General features: G+C 42.0%; 1 protein-coding gene across 26 annotated transcripts in view; it reads left to right on the top strand.

Moving 5' to 3' along the window:
* The window catches only part of Rbfox1 (RNA binding fox-1 homolog 1), a 2,144,901-nt gene that overhangs the window by 2,016,616 nt on the left and 113,989 nt on the right, over positions 1 to 14,296 (top strand). For 22 of the 26 annotated variants that reach the window (XM_041676152.1, XM_041676159.1, XM_041676174.1 and 19 more), the window contains 2 exons: positions 2,032 to 2,175; positions 9,607 to 9,660. In XM_041676152.1, the coding sequence (XP_041532086.1) occupies positions 2,032 to 2,175; positions 9,607 to 9,660 (198 nt within the window). The remainder of the gene's footprint in view (positions 1 to 2,031; positions 2,176 to 9,606; positions 9,661 to 14,296) is intronic. The other 4 variants (XM_041676172.1, XM_041676175.1, XM_041676149.1 and 1 more) reach the window with 1 other exon arrangement.

Genomic DNA, 14,296 nt, shown 5'->3' on the forward strand with positions numbered 1-14,296 from the left:
CTCTGATCTTCCAAGAATGCATCACTGAGTTCAGTTTTATGTAGGTTCTGGAGCAGCAAACTCAAGTCTTCATCTGTGGACAGTGAGCCTCCTCCCTAGCTTACATTGCTATTCATTAACTAGCGCTCGAAGCTGACAAACATGGTATCTACTAATTTATTTGTTATTCATTGATTAGTAGTGCACTAATCTTTCACCCTTTCAGTCTGTCACTGCATCAACCAATCTCTAAGAGACAGTGACCATTCATATAGCATGCTGGTCACAGCTCACTTCTGCTGTCAACCTGAAGTGGCTTCTGACAGCCACTTGTGTTTGTGTACAGGACTCTTGGGTCTACAACCTTTACCTACCTCTGAACTCTTCTCTCTTGCTCATTCCCATGTATTCTTTGTGACTCCAGGTAGCCTCCCCAGAATGGAGGGCTCCCCCTTTACATCATTCTGTCATTGCACATGCTGGGCAGTCCCTTGGCACAGAATCTGGCCCCTAAGCCTCTCCTAGTACCTTTTCCTATGAGCCAGAGTTGGTGTGCCTTGGGATGTCCGGCTGCTAGTGTGACTAAAGGTCACACACCCACAAAGAGCCACTGCGTTGTAATTGGTTTTGGTTTTCCTTCCCTTCCTAGAGTATCTCCCTCTTCACATTTTTAACAAAATATCGTGGTTTTCAGGGCCACACTTGAAAGTTGGCAAAGTCATCTGGTAGGCCTTCTGATACCAAATCACTGTAGATGAATTTTGCACAAGGCACCAGGAGCTCCTCATGTCAACATGTAATTCAGAGTGTGTGAAGGAGGACGCAAATAAAATACCCTAGTGCACCGGAGAGACGCTGGGAAAATTGCTAATTGTGCTCCTGTTGTTTGGGTGTTTCTGTTACATTTCGCCATGTAAGATTGTTGCCTCTAAGCGCTATTATTTTACACCTGGCTGCCTGTCCTAGTTATAGGCTTCTAAATTGCTTATTAATAGAGGAGGATGAGTCTTCGCTCACAAATTTCAGCTTTGGCAAAGACCCTACAACAATAATCTCAAAGAAGTATGTATCTTAAGTGGACAGCTCTACTGCCACCTACAGGCAGAATATGCTAATTGCAGAGAAAGTTCAGAAAAACAGGGTGTCTGTGACAACTACAACAGTTAATGTGACTTTTCTCTTAATTCTTGCCCATATTGTAAGTAGCAGAGTAATAATGTAGCATCCTAATTATTCCTCTGTGAAGAAAAATAAGAACTAATGGGCTGGGCTAATGACCTTATGTTATCTACACCAGCATAGCCCAGCAGAGCTTTTGTACAGATGGGAACATTCTGTTTCTGCCTTTTCCAACATAGGTACTATCTATGTGCGGCTGTTGAGCATTTCAAATGGAACAAATGAAAGCAAACCCATTTACTTGAAATTTAAATGATCTAATGGGGTCCCTGGCAATAGAACACATAGATTTGCACAACGAAGGAGCTAAGTTAACATCCTAAGAAAAAGTTGAGTCCATCATCTGCTTCTCTGGATGAATGACAAATCACCAAAGGGCCTTTGAAAATTTTTGACATTTATTAATATTTTCTCTGTACAGCCTCAGTGCTTATATATGAATAGCATAAGAATTCGAACAGCATTAAGGGATGCATGTTCTTATTTTTAATGATTTTACTCCCTTTCTGATGAAGTTTGCGCTGGTTACCCTGAGCCCCAAGCCCCAAGCCCCTCCTAGCCCCTGTTCCCTTTATTTTTCCCACATTGTTTGTCTCCTCCCTCCCAACTTTACATTTAGTTAGGAGTTGTTTTATTATGCCTTCCCACTGTGAGAGTTATACTGCAGAGACTTTTGATTGTTTTTATTGATATGGAATCTCAGATCTGTGACTGGATACTCAGTGGATGCTCAAAGCATACTCTGTGCTATTAAATATAAAAGCAAACAGCCTCGAAGCTTTGTCTGGCACCGTCCTGCACACAGGGGAACGGAGAGGGAGGGCATTGGGACAGGGAACTTACAGGTTCTTTGCTTTCCTTTTGTTCCCCTAGCAGACAGATGATGCAGCACCGACCGACGGCCAGCCCCAGACACAACCTTCGGAAACCACAGAAAACAAGTCCCAGCCCAAGCGGCTGCATGTGTCCAACATCCCCTTCCGGTTCCGGGATCCAGACCTCCGACAAATGTTTGGTGTAAGTACTACCTTTGTCCTCAGTTTCCCTCTTTTTGGGAGTTCCGTGAACTCATCATTCTAAGATGGAATATTATTGTGGGATAAAGGCATTTTAGTATCTGATACCTGGGTCTATAGTGGCTAGAGTCCCTTAGGGGTGGCAGGAGCCACTTATTTGTTTTAGTTGTGCGTGGGGGAGTTGTGCTTTGCCAGTTGGCCATTTTCTAATAAGTAACTTCAAAAGCAAGCAGAAAAGAGTTGCCTCTATAAACCCCTGACGTTAAGGTCCATTGATGATCACAAATCCAGCAGCCCAGGACCTCACATTATAACTAAAACAAGTGTTGAAGCCCTTGCCTGCTTACCTAAAAGGATGACCATGACCTGTGAGCGACTCTATCCCCATCTTTTCCCAGGCACTGTGCACTGCAGCTGCAGGGAATGGCTAGTTCTATATGAAGCTTAGCCTTCAAAATCTGCCACCACCACCACCACCAACAACAAAAACTACCAGTTTCTAAATCTGATTTGATTCTTGTAGTATACAATTTCCTGGATGAGGGTTCAAGGGTATTTATTATGCTACCGAGGATGACAAAGGGCAATGTGGCCTAGGCATCATGGTGAAACAGAGCCAGCCAGAAGCCACCACTCACCCTGAGGAGATAAAGGATGGTTTTGCTTTCTCCCAGGTCACTAGGACCCTGATTATTTCTCTCGAAGATGTTTGAAGAATCTACCCAGGGACGGGAGGGCTTTACCATTTAGTTGGTCTCAGCTGTGACACAGGATAGCTTTGATGAAGCTCAGATAATGTTTTGTGTTTTGGGATGTAGTTCTTCTGTATATCCTTGACACCCCAGGAGTGGCAGCAAGCATGTGTGCATTAGACCAAAGAACTACATCCTTAACATTTGACTCCGAACAAAGGTGGGCTGCTTGGAGACTCCTCTAAGAGTCTGTGGCGAGCTGCAAATATCACAACAGCAGCAAGAAGAGGCCAGGTCAGATGCCTCACTGTGAGCAAAGCTCATCTTATTCTCGGCATGAAGATGAAGCCCTGGTTCATTACTCGGGGGTTCTGTGATCTCGGGGCGGGGGTGAGCTTGGACCTTTTATTTCCTTAAGACACACGATGCTTATCAAGTCTGCGTGTGACACAAAAGCAGAGCAGGCATCCTAATATTTTAGATACCCAGGCTTGAAACCTGACATTTCAGAGGGAAAGGTCAACTCTCGCACTTTTATCGCTCCCTCATTTGGTAATAACCTTGAGTTAAACCCTCTAACTCTTGCAGAACGAAGATACCCTCGGGCACTCTCAGGTCAAAGATGACTTTGAAAAGTGCAGAGCATTCGAAGTGAGAGTCGAGGTTAAGTGTGTGCAAAGCAGTGGGACCCAGCTTGACTGATGGGTAGCTGAAGGAGTTCTATTCTCTTTGCCATGTCAAGCCAGGGGATGTCTTGCTATTCGGTCTGTCTCTACTCATCAAGTGTCACCGGGATGTTGGCTTTGAGCTGAAGTCTCTTAATGACCATTCTCACACTCTTTTATGGTGACATGCAAGTCAGCCAACCCCAGCTTCTCACCCTTAAGGGTCTATTTTCTTCCCTGGACTTTTTGATTATCTTGAACTTTACCTGAGGCTACGGGCTAAGTCAGAGAAGTAGTCAAAATACTCGCAGCTGGAAGTCACACAGATGAGATGTGTATGTTAATGTCTGAATCTCTCGGTCCTTGGTCCTTTAGGGTTAGGGCAGATGGCCCAGAGACAGAACTTGTCATTTGTCATGCTACCTGATATTAAACTCAGATAGAAATCTATTTGTTTCAGAAACACTGGTTTTGTTTTTTTCTTTTGAGTCAGAATTTTCACACAGCTAGCTAACAAGATGTTGATTTGATGTGATGATAGATAGACCCATAGCATCTGTCAGTTAAGGGAACACAGTATACGTTCGCGAACACTGAAATTAATTCTACTTATCACAAACAACATCTGTGTCTATGTTAAAGAGTTTCTGTGGATTTTGTGTGGTGTGGATTTCATCTATAAAAATTATTGGACCATATGGATTCATGGACCACTTGTACTGTCTTGGGAATCCTCTTTGGTTTTTACAACTGCTATTTTAAAGAAATGGCATTTTCCTAAGATGAACACTGGTGGTCACAAAGCCATTCTATTATATGATACATTTAGCAGCATGAACCATACTGAGAGGCATCTGGAACTTTCTGCTTGGCTCCCCATGGTGAAGTTTAGGGGATTCAACACAGTTTCCTCTTTGAGATCTTTTACTATAAGCAGCCATGTTTTAGACTCAGTTAGCCACCATGAGGTCTTTGACCATGAGACAGTATCTTTCTTTGCCGCAGTCTCTTCTGCTTCTGTCTTCTGTCCCCTAGCTGGGTAGGAGTTAAATGAGGACTGTTACAGAGTAAACCACAAACATCTTTGTGCCTCCTGCCTCCTTTGACTCTATTGTTCAACCGAGGCACAGAAATCTCAATGTCAAGAACATAACACAACACAAAGTACCATCATTTTCCAAATTGCCTAGAACTTGGCAGTTCCTCACTTCTCCAAGTGCCGAAACTTTCCCCATGCTTTGCACAGCAGCTACTTGCCTAATGGTGCCAAGAGGCAGCTCGTGGTATATTTTAATGTGTGCTTTCTGTACCTTTCCAGAGAGACGGGCATTATGGTTGCCTCTCTTCACTGTGTGTTTCCCATTCTCCACTTGCATCTTTGTCAGGGGGCACTTCTTCCAAATTGACATCAATTTGGGCTTCACATTCCATTTCTTTGCATGCTGTCTTTGAAGGTGGTGTATTCATTCCTTGGGAGAGCAGTGCACGCTACAATAGTCAAAGCAGTAGCTAGAGTCCTTTTAAATCGTTCACAGCTCTGTGAGTGAATGGGGCTAGTGCGGTTGTTAGGAGCACTTATTCCAGATGTTTCAGTAGGGGAACTGAAAACTTACTCATCTCAGCAGACTGTGTGCCTCTTGAGGTCTGCCAGGGGCACGGTGGACAGCACTTACGCTCACATCCCCTCATATTTGAATTTTCATTTGCTCTGTTTTATTTTGTTGGTTTTCAAGACAAACTCTCACCATGCAACTCAAAACTGGCTTCAAATTTGCTGAGTAGCACAGGTTCACCCCAAACTCTCAATCCCCTGGCTTCGTTTTCCAAAATGGAGGGGATGCAAGCATGGAACAATGTATTTGAGCTTTTTCTTGCTCATCTTAGAGAGTGTTTAGTAAGTATATTTTATTTCACATATCTTCTGGCAAGCAGTTGGGGAGTTTACTGCCTTGATTTAGGAGAAGGTTGTGTCATCTTTATCTGCCAAGTTTATAATTGTGGCTCATAGGCAGTCATGATTAGAGACATCAGTATTTTCATATCAAAGTTCTACACTTGAATTCTTGCTCTCATGAAAGAACTCTGTGGATTTCAACCAAATTAATTACAATGTGTGGCTCTTAAAAGAAAAATATGTAATGTAAGTTAATGTTTAAAATTTAAGTATTTCTGGATTAGAAATGAGAGTAGACTATGATACATCCAGGCCCCTGGTACAACACAAGGCACCTCAGAATTGTTTGACTTTAGAAACAGTGTGATCAGTCCACAGTCTGCAGTTTGTAGCATGCCCTTGATGCCCCAGCCTCTAGGTTTTGTTATCAAAATCAAGGTACTCCAGGAGCTGGAGGGATGCCTCAGTCATAAAGTGATTGAGATGCAGACACGTAGGCCAGCATTCATCCTCAGTGCCCATGTAAAAAATATCTAGAATTGTTGGCCCTTGCTTATAATCCCAACACTGGAAAGGTGACAGGAGTCTCCTAGGCTGGCCGGCTTAGTAGCCCAGACAACTTGGCAACTGTCAAGTCAACGGGAGACCCTGTCTCAGAAAACAAAATGATGTTGCTTGAGGAAGGACACCTGAGGTTTTTGTCTAGACTCCACATGCATGCACATATGCACGGAACCTGCACAAACACATGCATCTGCACATGCACAGAGCACAAATGTATATATACACATAATAAATAAAGACATATCGGATAGAAAAATGATCCTTTAAAGTCTGTCTTTAGTCATAAAGACAAAGCACATGACTTTTTACTTGTGAAAAAGACACTTGGATGAATCCTTACAGTGGGTGCGGTGCTGATAGACTCCCATGCTCCTTTCTTGTTAATACAGCACTCTATAAACCAGGGCGTTAGGCATAGTAAATTCATTCTGAGGACATCACCGTATCTTCTCTTTATGCACTGCAACCACATTAATAACAATTCCAGGAATGAGCACACCAATTGGCTGCCCAGTGCCAAATGGTCAGTCCCGAAAACATACAAACAGCACAATAGGAACTCACTAGGTTATATTTAGAAATATATATGTATAGACATTCATTTATGCATGCAATAACAGTTAGTAAAAGAAGAGAGATATGAATTTGAAAAGTAGGGAAAGGTATATGACATGTTTGGAAGAAAGAAATGGAAAGGGGAAATGTAAGTAAATTATAATCTCAAAAATAAAAGAAAAAAATTAAAACGAAGCTCCAGCATGAAGCCCATCTTCAGTCTCTGTGCTCACGCTGAACTAACTTTACTTTCAGGTTTATGCTGTAGCTGCTGAGCATCCTTTACAGTTTTCTGTGAAGTATTATTTGGTCTAAGGATGTCTAAAGCTGCTCAGTACTTTCTTGCTCAGGCACAGGCACATCGCCGTCCAGATTCGGGTCTTGACACAACCTTTGAGGTCCCTCATGTGGGACCAAGTTGCCGCTCAGTGCTCGTGAACATTGTCGTTGAGCAAACAAATGCTAGTTATGTCTGCAAACGAGTCGTGTCTATTTAAATTGAAGATGTGCCAGCTGTGTTGGCATCATTAGCACCAAACTTCTCAATTAAACCGCTGATACTATAAATATAGCGCACAACTGTCTTGGAAAACGGGCTTGCTTCAGCATTCTTCCTATGGCTCGTTTCACTAGCTTCCAGATTCATCCACACGGTGCCACCTGCCAAAGAAGCAAACACTGGAAATCATTCCAGGGCATATGGTGTCACTGCTTCATTTAGGGAATGACACATGCTAGGACGACTTTCCGATCAGTTCGTCTCATCCAGTTCCTGCTTGAAGGGAAGCGTTTTTGTGTTGACTGCTTAGGGAGTGTTCCATGGGTGACATTTGCTTCATGGTGTCGGAAGATGTCTTTTTCAGCCTTCTTTTTTCCATAAATATATGTGCTTTGCAGCTCTGATGCCTGAAATAAATAGGAAAGCATCTGTGGGGATGGAATATTCTGCAGCCGTTGTTCTTTTGAAGTGCTTACACGGTGGCGGATTCTTTACTATGGATCTAGGTTCACCTCTCAATGGCCAATTCTTCATTTGTCACATTGGAAAGTTTTCTTTGTCTGTTTTTAATGAGTTTTTTTTTTCTCTACCCTAAAAATTGACACAAAAACGTTCTAAAGAGCAGGCAAGATGATTCAGGAGATAAGGTCCTTGCTGCCAAACTAAACACACAAGGTTAAACTCCTAATCCTCTGACCTCCACATACATGCCTTTGTGCACACACAAACACATTAAATAAATGTGAATTTTTTTAAAATAATAGTTATTTTATTGAGTACTAGCAGACATCTCTTTCCATTGACTCTCCAAGTTACTTGCAGTTCATAGACCTGGACGGGTTGGTCAGGGGGACTATTCAGCTTCTCAGAATTACTATTCTTTGTCCCCCTTTGATCCTGACCTCATCCTTATCCCAACCCTGATATCTTTTGCTATAGAGCTTTGATTAACACTCCCATCCAAGGATGAAAGAACAACATGGATTCTCCTGAAGTAACGGGGTAGCAGTGAATATCTAGAATGCACAGGCAGGCAGGCATGGCAGAAACCACCAAGTGAAAACAGGAAGGTGCTGAGCTGCAGTTCTTCACAGTTGATGGCTTCTGGTGGGGATGTTGGGGAAACCTCAGTTATCCTTAAGGGCCTGGCCACTGAGATTTGACCATTCTCCAATGAGTGTTTGGGCAGCATGAACTGACCTTGATATATTCTTTTCTTTTGGGGGAGAGGCACAAGGGTGGAAGGGCGGACCTAGGAGGAATGAAAAACAAGTATGATCGGGGTGTATTTCAAATACTCAATAGGGAAATATGCTGGGGAAAATAAAGAACAGAAAGGAGGGAAGGAAGGAAGGAAGGAAGGAAGGAAGGAAGGAAGGAAGGAAGGAAAACCTGCAGGAATGCATTCCTCTGGCTTTTGCTTTTTTGCTCAATCATTAAAATGGATATTTGACTTCCATTCTGCACTGCGGCAAAATCCCCGTCTTATTCTTCCCCACCAGCATTATGGGGAACAAATTATATGCTTGAAACACTTGTTCCATTTTCTATGACATCTAGGAAGCACAAGAACCTTAAGTTAGAGAGAACTGGGCTATTAGATGCTCATGCTTTCGGATGCCCTAGTCAAGAGCTGCGTGATGAGCAACATTCATCCAGATTGCCAAATTTAACATTTTGTCATACACACACACACACACACACATGACACAGTAGTTATATTTGAATTGTATATAAACAGCAAGTATCTTATCTTATATCCTATATAGTGTGTGAGACATATTGCTTATATGTAATATAAAATTATATGTTACAAATGTTACTTATTCTATAAAGCCTGAAATTTATTTGTCAATGGTCATTTGCCTTTTATGTGCCTGTCTAGTTACTTGATAACTGAAACTTTGTTTCTGGACATTTTATAGAGCCAGCTCATGTTAGGGGTGTAAACTGTGTTTGTTTAAGAGTACACACTGTCATCTGGGGTGGGTGCTGGCATTATCCCGGATCCATGCTGACTCTGCAGATGTCTAGTTATGATGCCCCTGGGACACAGGGCCCTCCCCCCCCCCCCCCCGCTTTGTGTTTTCACTTTTCTCACATGGTCTGGATGCTCCTGGATTTTCTATGAGCTCAGAGTTGCAAACCTTTAACATCACATTCTAGTTGGGTATTTTATTATCAAAATCTCAGCTCCTTGGGGGTGTTTATCCCAGTAACTGGTGAAAATGTTGTGTAGGGAATGACTAGCCATTTTTAGTATCTGCTGCTCAGTGCCTGGGAAGACACACACACACACATACACCGAATTAACCTCTTGGTTAATATTTTTCCTGGGCCCTTATTGTATACCTCACTTGTTAGAAAATGCCATAAATTAAAGATAATAAATATGCCCGCATTTCCTTATTTCAAGCATGTGACTTAGTAACAGAACAACATAAAAATGCATATACTCTTAACTCAGGGAAGGCTCTCTGAGTTGAGGAGTAATTGCTAGTGTATATTGTATAATTTATCTGATTTCTCTTTTTGCTCATGATATATTTCTGTTTCTTTGCAGCAATTTGGTAAAATATTAGATGTTGAAATTATTTTTAATGAGCGAGGCTCGAAGGTAAGCAACTTGATTCAGTTTGGAATTTCTTAGCTTGTTGTGACCCGTCTGTTAGGGAAAGGGGAAATAACTGCACTGATTGAGTCCGTATCCCCAGAGATGCACTGGTGGACATTGCTTCAGAGACCACCTCCCACTTCCTTAATGGTGGGAAATGCATTGGCTTCAATTTAAAATATATATGGGTTAAACTTTAATTGCTGGTTTAAATATAAAGAAAGATATAACTCTATATCTTAAGTTTCCAGAGGAAAATTACCCATGCTTAAAAAATAATGATGTTGCTACACTTTTTGTTTTTCAGTGATAATTATGTTCTTTATATTAAAAAGTGAGTTGATAGTCTCATGAGCAGGTGATTACTCTGTATTAATAAAGTGCAGTTCTTTTCCTGGGTTGCAGAGGAGAAAAATCTCATATACACCAACCTTTTGAATATAATTTTATTCATTAGTATATTACAATCCTAATTTTGTAGTATGTTCCTGCTTTGAGATTGTTTCCTTGCTAGGAAACCAATGATTAAACTGTTTTCTCCTGGAGCTGACAAGTATATGTAGAAGACTCTGAGAGAAGGTTCCAGTACCTTTCACAGGAGATGTATACATCCAATCCATCCAATGTGTGCTCTCTATCCATGGCTATGAAAATGTGGTCCCAAATCTGTAGTATCAGCAGCTTCCAGGAGCTTATTAAAGATACATGCCCACCATCTCCAGCCCAGACAACCAAATCAGAAACTCTAACACTGGCTGGTCCCAGCAATTCATACCTTCGCTTGTGTCTTTCTTTTCTCCAAAGGCCACACTCTCCCATGAATGTAGACCAGCCTTTGCCCACAAGTGTTCGGCACTGTCTCTATTGTTGTCATAAACCCCACATTTTGTCTTCGTGTACCCTGAGAAGTTTCAAGAGCCTCACTCAAACACCCCTCGTAGGAAACAGATTCATAAGACATTCCAGCAATCCCTGTGTAGTCACAGAGAATGGTGTTGGGTGAGGATAAAGTGGTCCTAGAAGCCAGATGAAGCACAGCTCTGAATAGCTCAGACTATAACACACCTACAGTCAATCGGATCCTAAGGAACCTTCATCTCCCATCTTTCTTCTATTCTTAGCCACAGAAAAAGAACATTGGCAATACTGCTATCAAACACAGAGAGATGCTAGGTGGGCTAAACAATGCCCCTTCTGTGGCAACACAGGACAATAGGCAACCAGGAGGGCCCCTAAGCTTCACTGGGTTTGTGTCACATGGCACAGTAACCACACTATGAAGAAAACCTTGTGCTTTATTATTCCTTACTGCATCTGTCCTCCACCCACCCCATCCTAAGTAGATTTAATGTTGACTGAGGAGGGCAGTGTTATCCAAATTGAGGGAATAAATTCCAGGACTTGCTTTACATTAGAAATGATATTGTAACCTGCCAGATGAGTGGAGAGTCAAACCATTATAAGTTTGTATTTCTGTCCATTCAGGGACCTGGTCATTCTTTGTCAGATTTAGCTTTTTTTTTTTTTCAGTCATTCTTATATTCTAACCTCTAAATTGGGATGAGAGGAAGTAGTGAGCTGTATCTTATATGGAAACCATTGAAGTAATTATTTTTATACCTGTAGAGTAAGATTCACTAAGAGAAAGATATTCTCAAGACTAAACCTTCTTGCTTGGGCCTGGTGCATTCCTGGCAAAACTGGTGAAGATAACACAGAATGTGTCCCGACTCTGCCCTGGTTCTGAACTCTTTATCTTCTCATTGTGTTCTGGGACTCTTTTTTTTCCCTTGTTGACTGAGGCTTGTTTTAAATTTCTGCTTAATTTACATTTTGTTTAGAAAGATGTTTGTCAATCGAAGAAAGCTGTTTCATTTCTTTCTAGAGATATTTAGGGACAGCACTACAGTATTGTTGGCTATTTTCAAAGTACAATGGTGTACTATTTTTAGAAATTTTCCCATCTTCTTCTTGATTAGCCCGTCCCTGGTGACTTCAGGGAAAAGAGTATTTCCATTTCAGCATCTGCAGTCAGAACTTTGTTGGACTGTTTTGTTTTTCTTTCTTTGTTCTTTTTTTTTCCTTTTTTGATTAGGAAACATCCAAAGTTGCCTTCTTGTCTCTGTGGGTTGGAGTTCTCTGCCTTGCAGATATGTCTGCTGGCTGGTGCCACGTCATGGGAATGTCTCTGAAACCAACTAGTTGGGAATGCTACCTGGAGCATCTTACAAAAGGCTAGGTGTCCTATTTGGCATCCTGTGTGGGTGAGAAGGGGCATTATTTAGAGGAGCATTTCCATCCTTGCACTCAAGAAATGGAACCATTGTTAGGACCTCATTTCTATCAGTTACTGCCTCAGTTGACCAGGAAACCAGGGCCCCCCCCAAAAAACAGGAACTCTTCTCTTGGTCCCTTATTCTCCATAGGACACTCCCCAAGACAGATGACTCAAAGTTGAGAGAGGATGACTCTACATATGAATGTGTGTGTGTGTGTGTGTGTGTGTGTGTGTGTGTGTACCACCATGCAGAGACAGTAAGTATCTGTAGTGTTCTGGAAACATATAGGCTGAGTATTTTATGTATATCTAGATACTATAGGAAAAGCACATCTTCAAAAGGAAGGACAGTCTTGATCACAAAACAGGACTACATGCAGTGTGGGGGGTGGTAATGAACTGCACAATTCAGTTATTCTTAAAAGAGATTTAAAATAATTTTTTGCTTCTGAGATGCTTTGTTTCTGGGGATACTGTCAGATTTAGCTATTTTTTTTATTATACCTAAGAAATATGCAATCTGGCCTTTGAATTAGTATATATGCATGCACTCATATGTATCTGTTCACTAGTTCCTCTCCAGGTGAACGATTCTTGAGCAAGACAGACTTGCTTCTAGCCCTTAGCTTTTCTTAAGTGTCAGAGAAGACCAGTCATGAACAACTATCATAAAACGTGCTGCATTTTGCCATGACCACAGGGGTTGTTGAAACTCTAAACATGTAGCTGAAGGTAAGGAGCCTTTCTGAGAGAAGTAACTAAGCTGAGGGTGAATGAGGAAGGGAGGGAGGAAGGGAGGGAAGGAGTAAGGGAAAGAACAGAAAAAGAAAATATTTCACAAAGAAGAAGGGGATGTCTTTGCAGAAGTCACTGGAGGGATCAAATATCAGACACTTAGTCATCAAGAAAATTAATTTCTATGGCCATTCCAACTAAGCATGAGTTCTCTATATTGGAGACGGGAGAACGTGAATTATCATGTCGAATAGAGTGTATTCATTCCACCTTCCAGGGAGCTTTGGAATCTTGAATTAAGATTAAAAAAAAAAAACAGGGTGTTTACAAGACTGCCCCAAAGAAAATACACCACCTAAAAGCACTAGTACTAGGAAGGGGAAGTGAGCAGAAAACAGAACTGTGCAAATTTATGAAAGGCTTTTAGATCAGCAAACCGTGTTGTAGGACTCCACTTTAGGTGACAAGTGCTTCATGCCCATCTGAGTAGCACAGACCACATCCTCCAGGAGCCCTATTGTCTCTTCTCTGAGCTCCTGTCCAGGGAGACCTGAGAAGGTGTGTTTCTCAGTGGAAGGATGTTGACGACAATCTGAACTCCATGCCACCTCATTTCCTCTCCCCTTCATCATTCCTCCTTTCTCCTTTCTGCCCTCTTTTCATTTCCTTATTTCCTTTCATTCCCTTTTCCCTCCTTCTATCCCTTCCTTCTTTCTTTGCATTTATTCTTTTTCTTCTTAATTGTGAAGTTCTAGCAATCAAACGTAAGACATACTGGGCAAGCATCCTGTCATTGAACTACACCCCAAGGCCCTCTTTATTTTTGTCTGAGGTAGGGTCTCCCTGAGTGGCTCAGGCAGACCTTGAACTTGTGACTCTCCTGCCCCAGTCTAGAAGCTGTCTGGAATGATAGGCCCGCACTTCTCTGCCTGACTCTGCATGGCCTCTTTTCTTAACACTCTTCATTATTCCACATCGCTATTTCCTCTCGCTCCTAACTCTTCAAACCAAAGGTGTTTAATTCATTCCAATACAAAGACCAAAAAAAGTTCATATTTTTAAGGGTGGCATGGTGCTGTTTCCTTGATATGAAATCTTGACCATGGAGCAGGCCAATAGAAACAACCACAACATCTTGGCTCCTACTTTCAGAGACACCAGGACCCAGGACTTTAGGGACAGAGCACCTGACAGCTGAAAGGACCAGGGGCCACATCTCCAGTCCAGATGGGAATCTCCATGTGGGACTTCTGATCATTTTCTGACCCAAGCAAGATGTATCATTTTAGGGCTGGACAGAGGTAGAATTATTTAAGCCTGCAGGATATTTAGGGCATCAGTTGTAGGACAGGTCAGCTTTGAACCTAACCTTCACAAGTCTCAACAAGTCATTCCTTGGAATCGGAACCATCCAGGGGTCTTTCCTTCCTCAGTCTGCACATTTTCTAGAATGGCAAGAATACTTCTATCTCCATCTTTAGCTCCTCTTCATGTGTATAACATGAATTTAAGGCGGGGGGGGGGTGGTTGCCATGGGTCAGATGAACTATAGAACAAGTTTCCTTGGACAGTGTTTACACTGTGTTCTTTGCAGTGCTTTGGTAATGGAGACCTTTTATGCCAATT

The sequence above is a fragment of the Microtus oregoni genome, unplaced genomic scaffold (genome assembly GCF_018167655.1).
Source record: "Microtus oregoni isolate MIOR12 unplaced genomic scaffold, Mior012 000027F_ref0000203, whole genome shotgun sequence".
Taxonomy (NCBI): domain Eukaryota; kingdom Metazoa; phylum Chordata; class Mammalia; order Rodentia; family Cricetidae; genus Microtus; species Microtus oregoni.